Raw genomic sequence first — 15,475 nt, 5'->3', positions numbered from 1 at the left:
GCCACTAATTCAAAAGTGAAAGTAAAATGCGCACTGCGCTTTTAAGCTATTTAAAAGCGAAGGAAAGCGAGGAAAAGAGGGAGAATTCAAACGAACTAAAAACGAACAATTGCTTTACTGCGAATTGCCACTATTTGAAAGTGAAAGAAAAATGTGCATGCCGCTTTTACAAACTATTTAAAAGCGAAGGAAAGCAAGGAAAAGAGGGAACGCCCCCGCCCCCACGGTTATACCAGTATTACCGGTGTTGTCACACGTCGATTAACAGGTGGGAAAATGTTCTCACCGTCACAACCCTAATATCTATCTATCGGCAGATAATGCTTCCTGTGATCGACGATCGGCTCCAAAAATCATGATCGGAGCACCCTTAGTTTAAGGAGACTAAATGATTGGAGAAGTCCAGGCAAAAAGGCACCAGAAAGAAATCTGTTATTTCACCAGAAGATCGGGTTATTTTTTTGGGGGGGGTGGGGGATTAGGTCAGAATGTTTAAAAAAAAAAAAAAACACGTTTGAATGAATTATTCACAATGAGATCAATAACATGGATTTAGAAAACAGATGGACTTTTTCAGAACTATTTTTCCAACCCAGAACTGCCATTTCTTTGGTGGAAACGCACTGTGATTCCAGATTGTACTGTTGTAGAAAATGTTTGAATTACGAATGCAAACACAGACTGGCAAGCAATGATAAACTGATTATTTTCATATTATGGTTATAAACTGTTTAATGGCTTATATTAACATTCTATGCTATTTTGCCAAAACAAAACAAAAAACTACAAAATAACTAAAATTCATCACTTTAAATGTTACGAATTAATTTAGGCATTACAACATGTACAAAAATGGATAGTCACTGTTATATTTACTTTTAACTGTAAATAGGGGAAATTGTGCATCCCTAGCTTTTTTGCATATAAAATGTTTCATTTGTAAATGTAAACAAGATTTTATGAAACTGCATTGCATCATATTTTGTATTTACGTATACCACTGTCAACATATCTACACTCAAAAGCTTTTATCAGTTGACCACTATGTAAGAATATAGTGAGAATGAGGACTGAAAGGAAAGTATTAGTGTCCAACCTGTATGACAGGAGTGCTGGTTTGTGGGTAGCCTGCAGGAATGCTATAGATGGTCTGGCAGGGCTGGCCCTGATAGTAGATGGCAGTCTGAGGCTGTGCCGTGGTGGAGTATTGCTGGGTCGGTTGTGTCTGTACCGTGACCGCTTGCTGTGTGTTGGGGTCCCAGAGCGTTGTGTAGCCCTGCTGACCCTGGACCTGTGGGCTGGCTGTTTGCGCAGACACCGACAAGACAGCCACGCTCGGGTCCTGTGCTGGCACAGCAGGCTGGATAAACTGCTGAGTCTGTGTGCCAGAGGAAAGCTCCAGAGAGGCAGGGATATGTGACAAGCTGGAGGCAGGTCCGGCCTGGGTGGTGGTGGAAGAGGGTGAAGCTAGACTGAGATCTGATATGATGGGCTGTGTAGGTGTTTGTTCATATGTACCAGGAGCTGGGGTGACACAAAGAGGCTCTACAGCAGGTGTGGGCAGGAGCACTTTTCCTGCATTGGGATTGGTGGGATCCACGTAGGTCTGGATAGGGTATCCAGGCGGGTAGGCCATGAAGTTTGGACTGGAGATGTAGGCCAGTGGGTTAAACGCAAGAGTCTGTAATTGCTGCTGCTGCTGTTGTTGTTGCTGTTGTTGTTGTTTCTGGGCCTCCCGCTGAGCCACTTCCTGCTCGAAGAGCTTTCGTCGTTCCTCAGTAGACAGCTTGTTACGAGACTCTTTGGTGTGGAGTTTCTTATTGCTGCTGGCCTGCTCATAACTACAGAAAATACAGTAACCACACTTTGAACATGTAAATCTATCATGTATTTTTGTTCAGAAATTAAAATAGGTTCATGTTGTTCCAAACACTTTCCCAAGTTTTCCATTAAACTTGTACGACTTTGGAACAACATGAGGGTGATTAAGTAACTACAGAATTGTATGTATTGATTTTATTGTGTCTTAAGTCTTACCGGTCATCATTTCTGCGGCCCCTCTCATAAGCTGAAGGCGGCAGAGGGGAGGTGGAGCCTCGTCGCCTTTTTCTATCTGCACTGCGAAGAGTCGATCTCTCTCCATCCCTCTCCCGGTCCCGCTCACGGTCACGGTCCCAGTCTCGTTCACGCTCCCAGTCTCTGTCCCGGTCTCGATCCCGATCACGCTCCTTCTCTCTTTCTCGCTCTCTCTCTCGACTGCTCGAAGGTGTGCGAGGGGTCATCAGGGCTTCTCGATCACGACTGCGATCTAAAACAAAGGATGGATCAGAGTATATAACAAAAAAGTATGAAATGTTTACAATTAAACTGGGTAGAATATGATGCGTTCTTGACCTACCACTTGACTCTTTTTCAACCTGGCTCTTCTTTGGTATCCTGTAAACTTCCTGAGGGGGAAAAAACTGCTTGTTTATTTGTTATCCAACATGATCTTTTCTTTAAATGCACAATTATTTTTAAGAAGTGATACACAGGAACAGTTAAGCCCAAAGTATACTTCGGTTTTTATGTGTATGCTTAGCATATGCGTAAAGCTAAATGCATAGCCTTTCAGATAAACATGCATTAGAAAGTTTCACATGTGACCTGTTAATGCGAAAAAAAAAAAAGTTTCCATTGCAGTTTTGCGAAATATTCCTTTTTCGAATTGACTGAAAAACCACCTCATGCGAGCGTAACATTTTTTTTGTTGCGATATATGGGCGTTTTTGCTAAATTGATGCGCTTCCATTAGGCATATTTTCAATTCGCAATTTGCGCAATTTGAAGGGTAATGGAAACTAGTGGTTCAACTGATTTTATAAAGCTACGAGAATACTTTTTGTGCGCAAAGAGAATAAAAATAAAGACTTTATTCAACAATTTCTTCTTTTCCATGTCAGTCTTCGACATGCATTCACGACAGTAACACAACGCATACGTGTGCATTCGTCTGCTTGTAAAGAAGGTGCAGCGCATCCGGGTTCTACGTCAGAATGCCGACTCCTGCGTCAGCAGCACCACCATGAAAATGCTAAATACTGAATCGGGAGTGAGGGTTTATATGAATGTATCGCTGAGGGGAACTGAATGTCTTCAGAAAAGTTTAGATGGTATTTTCTTTTTGTCTTGCCTACGTATAATGCATATTAAATTAGTTTTAGTAAGGGTAGCACTGCTTTGTTTACAGCGGTAACCAAGGAAACGCTGTATCGCTGCTGCTCAATAGGTGTCACCTACTGTCAGAGAGTAAGTTTGAGTCTCATTCAGCCCGTCTGGTGTTTTTGTTTCATGCAGATGTTTTATGTAGTATAGCTTCACAAGGCTAAAATCAGACCATTCTGCTTTTTGCTTTAAATTGTGAAACTATACAATCTAATTTAAATAAACACTGCTCATGCAGCATCTTTGTTTGGATAGTGATTAAAATGCAGTGGTTCTTCAACTGTTTCATGCATTCGGATTCATGTAAAGGCACAGTCAGGGGAAAAAAAACGTGATAAACCATAAAACCGCCACAATCCAATAAAAAAACCATGCTACAGATTTTTGGTCAAACCGCCCAGCACTAGCTGAACCACTGATGTCACATGGACTATTTAAACGATGTTAAAAAAAGCTCTCAGATTTAATCAAAAATATCTTAATTTGTGTTCCAAAGATGAACGATGAATGAGTCTTACGGGTTTGAAATAAAATGAGGGTGAGTAATTAATGACAGAATTTTCATTTTGGGGTGAACTATCCCTTTAAACATGCTAACTATAGCAAGTAATGTGAGAACTATAGTACTATCAGTACTTGTACTTGGCCTACTAAAAAACGACATTGGTGCATCACTACTTTTAACAAATTATAGCCTTGCCTTTAAGTCTTTCCAACTGTCCAGCAGCCGGGCGGCCATATCACTGATATCAGAAGCCCGAACTTGTGGCTCCTGACTGCGCTCACTTTCGACATCAGAAACACCTTCCTCCTCATCTTGAGAAGGCGTCCCCACTGCAGCGCCCTCTGCTGGAACAGCCACAATAGCCAGGGCCGATGCATCAGCAGAACCGGCGGCTACGTCAGCCTCTGATGACACAATTTCAGTAGAAACAGCAGCAGATCCAGTTGGAGTGGTTTCCACAGAGACAGATGGAGATTCTGTGGGTGTGCTCTCTATGGCAACAGCTGTGGATTCAGAGGAGACGCTCTCCATTATGGTTTCCGACGGTTGCGTGGGTGTGATTCCTGCAGTGCTGCAACTTGCATTCTCTTCGGAGCTGCATTGTTCAGAAGATGTGTTTTCCACCTGGGTCTCAGTTATGGGAGTTTCCACTTCAGCAACTACATCATTACTAATGTCTGCTGCAGATGTGGTGTCTGTGACTGAAGGGGCATCTTCAACTGCTGCTGACTCTGTCTGGGACTCTGATGGCTCCTCACTCTTGGTCTCTTCCACAATCTTCTCATCCTCCAGTTGTTCTTCAGGCTTAACGAGGGGTTTTTCTTCAGGTTCTTGTGTTTCAAGTGTCTCTCCTTCACCGGCAGTGGCCTCTGGTGTTGAATGTGTGACTTCTTCGGTTTCAGGGGGCTCCTGTTTTAATTCGGGCTCAAGCTCAGCTTGACTCTCAGAAGGCGCTTCACTGTTTTCTACTTTTACCTCCCTTTCAATTGTGGCTTCCAACTGTGAAGGCTCATCCTCCATCTCTTCCTCTTCCTCATCTTCCTCTTCTTTCCCATCCGAAGCTTTACTAGCATCGGACAGGGCACTGTCCAGACTGTTCTCACTGATGATCTTCAACCTACGGTAGACTGCCCGCTTGGGAGTGTCTCCATCCAGCTCAGTAGCCAGCTTGGCTGGTGGACCATCAGGGGTGTTGAGGGGCGTTTGGGCACGTGAGGTGCTCTCACTGGAGTAGCCATCCTGTTCTGCTGGTTGGCTGAGTGGCCGGCTTTGAGCCCAGCGCTGGATAAACTGTAGCACTCGGCTCTCCTCCAGCATGTTTTTTGTTGAGATGGGAAGCACTGCCAGAGCCTTCATTATCTAAGAATTTCACCCAAAAAAAAAAAAAAGTTTAGCTTTCGGAGACAGCACCCTAAATTTTAGCTTAAAACTACATACAGCCTTATCATAATTAAGTTACATTTACTAAAATATCAGACCACTATGAATTTCTGGATTTTGCTTGAGGGAAATGGCAGAAATAGCTAGCAGCCCACTAACTTGCTTGGTGATCTGCTCTTAAATTCCCCCCTAACTGTGTGTGTGTGTTTGTTTTGAACTCTTACCTCCAGCTGTAGTTTAATGTTGTTTACAGAATTGCTCTTAGCCTCAGAAAGTTCAACCATAAATATCCACAGCAGCGACAAGCCGTGGTGATCCAAAAACTGCTTCAGGCACAAGGGATTCTGGGTATTCTGCACAGACATGCAAAAAACTCAGTAAGACCAGTTTTCAGTCATTTTTAAATGCTTAACGCCAAACCACAAATATGCAGTAGCATGTCCTCTAGCACTGCAATGCTGTGCAATAAATCAAATTTATTTCAATGTGACGGTGTTCCAGTATACCTCGATGAGTTTAAGGCAGGTGAGTCGCTGCTCCATTGTCTCCACTCGCACCATGAGTCTGCAGAGCGAGATCACATCTTTCTCTCCACACAAGCCTTCTCCATTCTCCTGCAGAGCCTCCAGCTCCTCATCCAACTGCAGAACAATGTCAACCAGTTTAGATACCAGCAGCACCACAGGAGAAATATTTTGTTGATCTCGATCAAACTGTGACCACGGCAAAAGCTCACTTCTAATTTCAAGTCATTCAATTTCATGTATCAGGAGGATGTTTCTACATTTTGTTTACTTTCTTAGTGCAGGTCTGTGCCAGAGATGAAGAGTGCTAGTTCAAACAAGCCATAAAAACCTCAAAATGCAATTAGCTTGAATGCATGCAGAATATATTAGCCGTGTTATTTGTAGACTGGAACAAGCCCTGAAAGTCCCAGAGCAATTAACATGCAAGCAAGAACAATGCTGACCCAATTCAGCCACAAGGTTATTGCTTTGGTACTGCTGGTTTAAGATAACACTTTGCTACAACGGTTTGAAAATCTGGCAGGCCATGTATTATTTGTGTCTAGTGTTAGCACATAATTGTTCAAGCGCAAATGTTGACTAAATTAAACCACTGAAACATGATATCAGAGTCATGGACTTGACATGTAAAACATTTCCCAGTCACTGCATGGATTTATTCTGCCTTTCTCTTGTAGCTGGATGAAACACAATAATCGGGCCCTCTTGCTCACCGTGGTAAGCGCACTGTCAGTGTCTTTCTTCCGTGAGCGTTCCCTCTGTTTCTTCCCACCTGCTGCTCGGACACTAACCCGAGTCTCTCCACCAATTAAACCTCGACAGCTAGGAGCTCCACAGAAACACTTCTGGGCCTCTTTACTGGTGGACAAAGGAAGAAAGATGTGATATTATGATCAACATGTATGCCGAGTTTCATTTGAAGAAAAAAACAAGACTATACATGAAAGGAAACGACTGGATCTTTTACCCGTATCTTTGGAACTGATAATCAAAAGTGAGTTCTGTTCCAGCTGTCACAGCTTTGGTGGTGAAGAAGCCAACTCGGAGCTGGCCATTTACAGTCCACTGCAAAAGGGTGCGATGGATTAGAAATGCAAAACAAAGATTTTACATAGAAATCAAAGGCTCTAAGTTCCAGAGGCACCTATTCCTACATAGGCAAAAAAAAAAAATGCATAGAGATGTGCAAACAGACACAGATCAGACGCATTAAGTTATAGAACAAAATGTGGCTAAATAACCTTTTACTGTATAAGTAGTTGACCTCAGTAATCAACTATTTGTTTGCTAGACAGAAAGGTCTGCCTGTTTGACCCACTTTCCATGATAACATCACACTAACAATCACATTTACATTTTCTATTGACATCCTGCTTCTCATCCTGAAGTGGAGGTGGTGCTGTGCAGCAGTCTTTCTGAACAACATACTGGAACTGGAAGAACTATGCAAGTATACTGTACAACAATCCAGCTCAAGCTCTTATGATAATGAGGAGGAGTAGGATTTGTCTGGGGGTACAGTGAGGTACAAAAATATATCAAGTGCACTTACTTTCTGAGTTTCACAGTTGGGTTCACAGCTGTGATTCATGAAACGGGAGCAGTTTCCTTTCAAAGTAGCATCAATTATCTGCAGACATAATAGAGGCATAGGCTCTTGTGTCTTTTTTTAAACCTAACTTAATTCATCGAAGTCAGCAACACTTCAAATTATCATTTCTGCACTAATTCCACAGACTCACCTCATTATTTTTCAAAGCCATGAAATAATAGTGAATGTTCTTGTTTCGCGCATACTCCTTCACCCGTGCCTTAAATTCCCGGTGATCCAAAACTTCTCCACAGTATTCTAAAACAAAGGTGTTCCTGCAAAAAAACAGGTGACTTAACATAAAAGACATAAAGAACATATGTAATAAGCACTTGTTAGCTGAAGCAAATAGTACTTACGGCTGTAGGTCTTTGGCTGCTCGTAAGCCCCAGCCTTTGGTCTCAGTCAAAATTACCTCAAAGTATGCATGCTGCTTCATTTGAAATCGCCTATTGGAGCAGTATGCTCCATTCAAACACCGGGAAGAGCTTGAAAGAACAAGAAAAAGAAAAGAAAAATTTTGCCCTCAATGTTTTTACTGCAAATTGCTGTAATCTGCCAGTAATATAAACTCAGCAAGTAACGTAAACATGATAACTATAGTCTCTCACTACAGATTCTCTCTGCTATAAAGCAAATACTATGATGTAGTAGCAGGATATTTACCACTCAATCATCAGCAAGCGATTGAGGCAATCCTCCCCACATGCCATCATTCCCTGGGAGCGCTCTTCCCTTGAGAGGATAGCACACTCACACTGCATTCGCTTGATGTCTCGATGAGACTTATTCTTCTTGCTGTAAGGACAGAGAACAGATTTTATGGGCTTTATGAAAGATCAAATTAAATGAACAAATGAACATTTAGAAATAAGTTAATTCAAAAAGCAGAGCGTGGCACTGCCAATGCAAAAGAACAAGAATTCAATTGCCAGGGATAAAAATATATACTTACCGTTCTGTCAGATACACATTTTCTTCGATGAGGTCAAAGTAGGGTGGCATTTTTTTCTGCTTTGCCTTTTCCCTCCACACAGCTGGATCCTGGAACTCTTTCAGACTGAGCAGTGGGCGCTCCACCTCTTGAATTTGGTGGAAAAATTCCTTACTATCTTTCACAACCCTTGAGCTCTCATCCAAACACTCCTTTTTACTGGTCAGACCGGCCTCTGCCTCATTATCCGATTCAGATTCAAACTCAGGACGTCTCTTCTTAGGTGGACCCCTTCCTCGATGAGGCTTTTTGTTGTCTTCTCTAGGAGCTTCCGAGGTGTTCTGACTTTCTGTGGTGAAGCTGCAATTGCTACTTATCTCATGGGCTTGAACAAATGGGGATGATCCTGGAAGATCAGCAGACAGGATAGATCCTTGTTTGATCCCTACTACCCTGTCATCATCATGATCATTGGTCAAAGAGTCTGGATGGATCTGGTTAACTGAATCATGATACTGAAAAGGCACATGTGCGTTGACTGGTCTGTTGGTTTCAGAGATGGCAGGCTGAGCCAATGGACCTGGTCTGTGACCACTATCAAACAGAGCAATTCCTGGTTTAGGCAGGTGTTCAGTGCCATGACTGCTGTCCGGTTGCTGAAATGTACTGCTGGGCTGTTCTGACTGGTTAAAGTCCCAGGCTAAGCCATAACCCTTACCACTGTTGAAGTCAGTGGAGTCCCCATAGTGCTGCTTTCCTCCTTTCCTTCCATTCCACCAGCTATCTGGTCTATCATGGTATTGATGGTGATCCGATTCAGGTCGCATGCAAGTCTTTTCAAAACTCAGAAGTGATGCTTGGTTTATCTGGACGCTATTTGGTCTTTCTTGGGCACCCCGGTTCTTGTCCACAAGACCACTGGTAGCCTCCGAATGGCTGGTGCTGTCAACCATGTTACTCTGCGATTGGTAGGAAACACATTTAATATCTGGACTTGGCATTGCAGTTTGTGCACTGGCCTTAAAAAGTGCTGATGATTCCTCAAGTTTTGACTGATTGTTAAAGCCACAACCAAATTCCCTATTAATGCTTTCATGTGTATCAGTCTGTTGCTGTCCAGAAAACACAGAGTCATTCAAGTCATTCATCTCAAGAGCAATGGTTGAATTTTTTGGCACAACCACCACAGAGTGCAGCCGCTTTAAGGAAACACGCCCATCATCTGAATCTGAGTCCGATTCTTCACTCTCACTGTCCTCACTGTGGCATTTACCATCATGGTTTAAGGAATCAGGGTTTTGAGTTTCAGGCTTTAGTTTGTCTACATTGATTTTCTCTTTACTGCCAGAACTGCAATTAAGGGGAAGATCACTAACAACAGGGGCACTTGTTGATTGAGGAACTTCAACAGTCTGATTTATAAGTTCACCATGAGTATGTTGGGTTGCAAGGTCAGATGCACAAGGACTTACTTTTTGATGAGATTCAGCTGAGGATGTGTCTCGTATTTGTCCTTCTACAGATTTTTCAGATGGTACTTCAGAGCCCTGTTTCTGTGTGCAAGATTCATCAGGGGTAGTATCATTGTTGAACTCTATTCTTTTTGCCGAAATGACCTTTTCCACATCTGGATTCACTATTTTCATAGGGCTTTGATTTTCTGAAGTGCCTTGACCAACAATATCCCATCGGGATTTTTTTGCACTACCATCCTTTTTCAAAATCCCACTAATGGGTTGTTCAGGATTCACATAATGCTGCTCAGAATCTTTTTCACAGAGTTGAGCACTCTGTGTGATGGGCATACTGGCTTTACTAATGGTTAGTGAAAGCCCATCTAATTTAGTGTTTAATTTCAAGCATCCTCCAGGTGGTAATTCTTTCACAGAAAGAGGGTCTGGCAGTGATCCTACTGAATCCTGATCGGGAGTGTGGCCTACACAAAATGAGTCAGTCAGTCCTTCTGCCAGAGCTTTACTTTGGATTGGAATCTCATTTTTCATTCCAGGTTTATCAGTGGAACTTCTAACTTCAAGACTTCTACTTGTCATGAATTCCTTCAATCTATCAGTTGTCTTGTGACTCTCAGGAACATTTGTGCACTTTCCCTCTTGGTTTGGAGGTTGATGCTCAGTTTGTTGATTTGTTTTGACCAAATTAACTTTGTGCGTAGCTTCATGCATCTGTTGAGAAGTGCATTTAGATTTAGGCGGAGAAGAGTTGTCATCAATTTTGCTGCATTCCTTCGGAGGAGTAACTGGGCTGGGGACTAACTGTGACTGCTTTGTGTTATTACTTAACCTGTCTTTTGATTGTCTCTCTGTTCCTGTAACATTATTTAAAGTCTTGTGATCTGCTGAATCAGTTTTTTTGGAAGATGAAGTCCCAGACACAGATGACCTGTCTGATCCTTGTAACTGACGTTTTTTTCTGTGCTCCTCATCAGAGTCAGAGCTGTTTTTATGGACCTTTTTCTCAGATGTTCGGGATGAGGTAGCTGGGTTAGAATGTGAGGTTTTAGCATTAATCTCAGATTTAGAGTGGGCACTGGAGTTCCTGTGAACTGCTTCTGCTTCAGGAGAGCTCTTTCTATTGGATTCAGAGTCACCAGCTTTTAAATGAGATCGCTCTGACTTTGAATGCTGTGATCTTTTGTCTGACTCAGATGATCGAGAACAATCTGTGGGTTTTGAGTCCCTGTGGGATCTGGAGTGAGTGGATGATTCTGAGTCTTTTTGCGAGCTAGAGTAAGTGGAGGATCGACTTGAGTCACTACCTCGAGTCCTTGTCCGCCGGTGGTCATCCTCCGAGTCAGAACTGTCACGAGACCTGCCATCGGTTCGTGAACGTGAGCTTCTCCTTTCACGATGAGGAGAACTTCTATGAAATCTCCGCTCAGAATCATGGTAATGTGACCTATCTGACCTTGACGGTCTCTCACTCCTGGACCTTTCAGACCTGGAATATGAACTAGTTCGACAGCCTCGAGATCTAGACCGTGACCGACTTTTGGTCCTTCTTCGGTCTCTGTCAGAACGAGAAGATCTTGATGATGTGTGCCTGGAGTCATGCTCAGATTTTAAACGACTCAACCCCTTTTCATCTTCTTTCCTATCAGGCCTGGATTTTTCTAACTCCTTAGTTTTGGAATTAGAGGATCTTTTCGCTTCGTTACTCTGGCATTCAGAGTCCATTTTATTTCTGCGGTCACTAGACTTCTGGCTAGATGATGTTCGGATTGAATCCCCATCAGACTCCGAACCTGGAAGTGTGCTATCTGATCGAGGCTGGGATTTTCTGTTTTCCTCATGCTCAGAAATAATGGAAGAATCCATATCTCCCTTCCCAATATGGGAAGAAACAGGACCTTTAAGGCATGAGTCTAATTTCTCCTGAGGGTTTTCCTCTTTGATAACTTTTTCAGAGGAACTATCGATGACAGAGTTCTTGTGACACTGTTGCAATGAGGTTTCAGTTTCAACCTTGGCTGAAGAACTAATTTTGTCTGACTCAGATGGGACTACTGGCTCCGAAATCTCTGCTGAGGCAGTGCTGACAATGGAGTTATCCTCAACAACAGTAACGCTGAGAATCTGTTTCTTAAAATGCATCTTTCCAAGAACATGTTTTGATTTGAGAGGGAAGGATACTGGGGTGGGTGCTGTCTGGGTCTCCCCAGCTGCTGTAGTATTTGTATCCACATTTTTGGATTCATCACTCTGTCCTGCTAGATCTGGAGTAGGTACAGGTCCAGCTTGCAGTGCAGAAGAATGTTCACTTGCAGATTTCTCCGGGCTTGCTGGGGCTAGAAATACATTTTGACGTGGTTTCTTTGTCTGTGTGAAGCTGAAGGAGACCTTTTGTCGACCCTGTTCCTCAAGGTTTACCTTCGCCTTAGTTCTTTTAGGCAGAAGATGGTTTGTCAATACGACCCTAGGTGCAAGGCCTTTGAATATGACTTGCTTCGGGAGGTTTTCAACCTTAATCTAGTAAAATAAAAATTAAAAATAATAAAATTAGAATAACATGTTTCATGTTGTTTATGTACATTTAACTGAAACAAAAATTGCAAGATATATGAATTATACACCTACCGAACAATCTTTCACACCTTCCCTGTTGTCATAAAAGAATAGCATGAAAAGAAAAAAGCAGAACATTAGTCTAGTGAATTTAAAATCTCATTACAAGGAAAATTAAAAACCTGCTGTGTAAATAACACCACTCCTTCATCCAATAGCTAAGGACTAATAGTTAAAAAAAAAGTCTATGAAACACAATATAGTCCTAGTTCAAATTTACTTCCTAGTTTTGAAGTCACTTCATATAATAAACAATTGACACACTTTCAACAACAAATAAGCAGACTATTTGCTAGTTCTCATAAAACCTAAATGAAGCTACCAAGCAACAACTAGGTTACATGTTCCTCTGAGACTCCTTTTCTTCATCTAACCTTAATGGAGTTACCCTACAATTATAAAATTGGAAGGGGTTTCTCATGCCATTCATATCTGTCAGATAGGCAATATTTTAATCTACTATGACCCTATTTAATATTTTTTAGTCATGGCACCATCAAGAATGAAGTATATAATAGAATTTTGATGTCACCCACTTTAGCCATTCTAAAGCAACAATGATATATCTAAAATTATATCCCTAATGACACTCACTAGTAGCATAAAATAAACTCAAATATCAAGCATGTGAAATCACATTTCATGCAAAGGCTCAAATACTGAACACTGCATAAAACGCAAGAGCTGCATTGTTTGTTAAAATAAAACGCATTTCATTCATACTGGACACCAGAGGGCACCCTCGTGCAGAAACTCCACATGAGTATCACAGAAGGAAAAGGACTCAGGAAATCCCTAATATGGACAAAGGCATTGCTATTGCTGTAACTGAGTAAACAGAAGATATAAACGTTTTGAATTATAAAACAAAGACAATAAACTCGACTGCGACAATGTATAGTTTATCTGTGTTATTCAAGCCATCTGTGGTATTTTCATAAAAATTAAGTATATTTATAATCCATTGCTAATCGACATAGCCTTTTTACCATATGCTTTTTACAGTATAGAACGGTATCTACCTGCTGCCATCAGAGCAAGTGTAATTGCTGCATTCACGTGCTCCTCGGATGCTCTCATTTCCCGAGTTGTGCTTTTAAGTCGGAATGTGAAAACAACATGGACACTCGCGTTACTACAAAGATGTGTTGGATTTTTATTATTAGAGCTTTCCAACTTGCGTTCGTGAATTTTCTCAGTCGGGAAATTATTTTTCACGTGCGGTGCGCCGGTGATCCTTACGTCCATTTCGGAGAACCAGATCACAAATATTTCAATCGATCGCTCAAGCATTGGTGGCACCGAAATGAGACACAAAAATCTGCGTTCTGATTCGGTTCTAGTACATACCGGTTACATAGGTATATGGCACTGGGTTTCGGTACCCAACCCTAAGCTGCAGAGTGCAAGGTGAAATGCAAAAGGGTTTTAAGTCTACATATAATATATGCAGGCACTCGGTTTATCTAAAATCCCTCAATAGTGCAAAACCAAATTTAGCCCGGAACTGGAGAAGCAGGATTAGTATTGCAGGGAAGTGTGGCTTAACATTCTTGCATACTGTCCGTTGACATAAGGAGCTAAAGATATATTGGTCCATGACAAATTGGACATTGAATTCAAGTTATGTTCACTGAAGCTCAATTGAAGAACACTACTGCAAAGAAGACTACTGTTCCAACAACAGCCAAAAGTGAAAGTTGTTTAAATTAACATTCTCCTGGCAGTTTAAGCAAATGCTATATAGCACTCTATTCCACTCAACAGCCATACTTGAGAAAGTACCTGAGCTCTTGATTCAACAGAGCATCCATTTTGAGGCAGAGCTGATGCTGAGCAACTTGAAGGAAGCTGCAACACTGGGGCAAACCAACTCAGAGTAGTATGCTCTCTGATACGATGTCACACCTATGGAGAAGAGACAGCATAACTGCATTCAGGCAATGAAGATTCCATGATACAAATATATTTGTCCACTTTATTTGTACATATTTGTCTATAGATGAAGACATCAGGTGTTTCATTGCTAAAAGGTAAAATTTTTGTAGAAATCCACAGCTACACTACTGGAAGTGCTTTAATTCTTATAAGAAGGTTACTGTGTTTTTGCTGTCTAGGCCAGTGGCTCCCAACCAGTGGGTCACAAAAACGGGTCACAAGTCTGTTTTGATCTGGTCGAGAACCATGTTAAATTTGCAGTGAAACAGAAGTAGTTATAGATCTTTTTCTCCTCCTATATTGCGACAACTGAATATAACAAAAATAAAGGGGGGAACTTGGTTCCATACATTGATTGTTGATTGGATTTTGCACTGAAAAATGGAGGCAGATGAATGCAAGCTTGCAGGGGTGGGTTTAAGTGCTCTAAATGATTAGAGAAGTGAAAGTGAAAGAAAGTGAAAGTGAAGTGACATGTGGCCAAGTATGGTGACCCATACTTGGAATTAGTGCTCTGCATTTAACCCATCCAAAGTGCACACACACACCGTGAACACACACCCGGAGCAGTGGGCAGCCATTTTTGCTGCAGCGCCCGGGGAGCAGTTGGGGGCTCAGTGCCTTGCTCAAGGGTAGGCCTGTCGCAATAATCAATATATCGACTTATCGCGCAATATATGTACATGACCTCAATAATTTTTGGTGACGCAATATATCGCCCATTATTTAAAAATTAAAAGTTTGTTGTCATTTGGAAGTGTGTAGGCCTTCTTGCATTATTATGCTGTTACATTATGATTATATATTCAGTGGCATAAAATGATCTTTAAAATGACAATAATATCACTTATCGCAATTATTTCTGGGGCAATATATCGCACAACAAAAAGTTGTTATTGTGACAGGCCTACTCAAGGAAGCCGCAGTCGTGGTATTGAAGGTGGGAGAGAGCGCTGTACATTCCCTCCCCCCACCTACAATCCCTGCCGGTAGGAGACTTGAACCTGCAACCTTTGGGTTACGAGTCCGACTCTCTAACCATTAGGGCACGACTTGCATAAGTCCTGCATATGCTAGCAGAGAAATGTCAGTCATTTTCACCAAAACATCCAGTTATGACATTTCGATTAAAATTGCGAAGTAAAAAAAAAAAAAAATGAATGGATGAATTGTTTACAATAAGATCTATAATATGCATTTAGAAAATAGTGAATCTTCATGCTGACTTTCAGATGAAACTAACTATATAACTGTGCATGATGGAGGTTATAAAAGAAATAGGATTATTAACATTTTAAAAGGGAAACTCTTCAT

The 15,475-nt window shown here is 41.6% G+C and overlaps 1 protein-coding gene across 2 annotated transcripts in view; it reads right to left on the bottom strand.

Annotated features, from left to right (window-relative positions):
- LOC107752833 (histone-lysine N-methyltransferase SETD2-like) overlaps nt 1–15,475 on the bottom strand; it is a 30,845-nt gene that overhangs the window by 13,307 nt on the left and 2,063 nt on the right. Inside the window, exons 2-17 of one of the 2 annotated variants that reach the window (XM_016568898.1) lie at nt 14,009–14,131; nt 12,236–12,257; nt 9,641–12,127; nt 8,163–9,601; nt 7,874–8,005; nt 7,567–7,695; nt 7,359–7,482; nt 7,169–7,246; nt 6,584–6,681; nt 6,330–6,474; nt 5,596–5,730; nt 5,314–5,442; nt 3,905–5,068; nt 2,399–2,447; nt 2,038–2,308; nt 1,097–1,841 (exon numbers count right to left, since the gene is read on the bottom strand). In XM_016568898.1, coding sequence (XP_016424384.1) covers nt 1,097–1,841; nt 2,038–2,308; nt 2,399–2,447; nt 3,905–5,068; nt 5,314–5,442; nt 5,596–5,730; nt 6,330–6,474; nt 6,584–6,681; nt 7,169–7,246; nt 7,359–7,482; nt 7,567–7,695; nt 7,874–8,005; nt 8,163–9,601; nt 9,641–12,127; nt 12,236–12,257; nt 14,009–14,037 — 7,176 coding nt within the window. In that variant the 5' untranslated portion in view covers nt 14,038–14,131. Of the gene's footprint in view, nt 1–1,096; nt 1,842–2,037; nt 2,309–2,398; nt 2,448–3,904; nt 5,069–5,313; nt 5,443–5,595; nt 5,731–6,329; nt 6,475–6,583; nt 6,682–7,168; nt 7,247–7,358; nt 7,483–7,566; nt 7,696–7,873; nt 8,006–8,162; nt 12,128–12,235; nt 12,258–14,008; nt 14,132–15,475 lie in introns of both variants that reach the window. The other variant, XM_016568897.1, reaches the window with a different exon arrangement.

Source organism: Sinocyclocheilus rhinocerous, unplaced genomic scaffold (assembly GCF_001515625.1).
Source record: "Sinocyclocheilus rhinocerous isolate Xijiao unplaced genomic scaffold, SAMN03320098_v1.1 scaffold771, whole genome shotgun sequence".
Taxonomy (NCBI): domain Eukaryota; kingdom Metazoa; phylum Chordata; class Actinopteri; order Cypriniformes; family Cyprinidae; genus Sinocyclocheilus; species Sinocyclocheilus rhinocerous.
The sequence above is the reverse complement of the archived record's forward strand: the minus strand, read 5'-3'. Positions and strand labels throughout refer to the sequence as shown.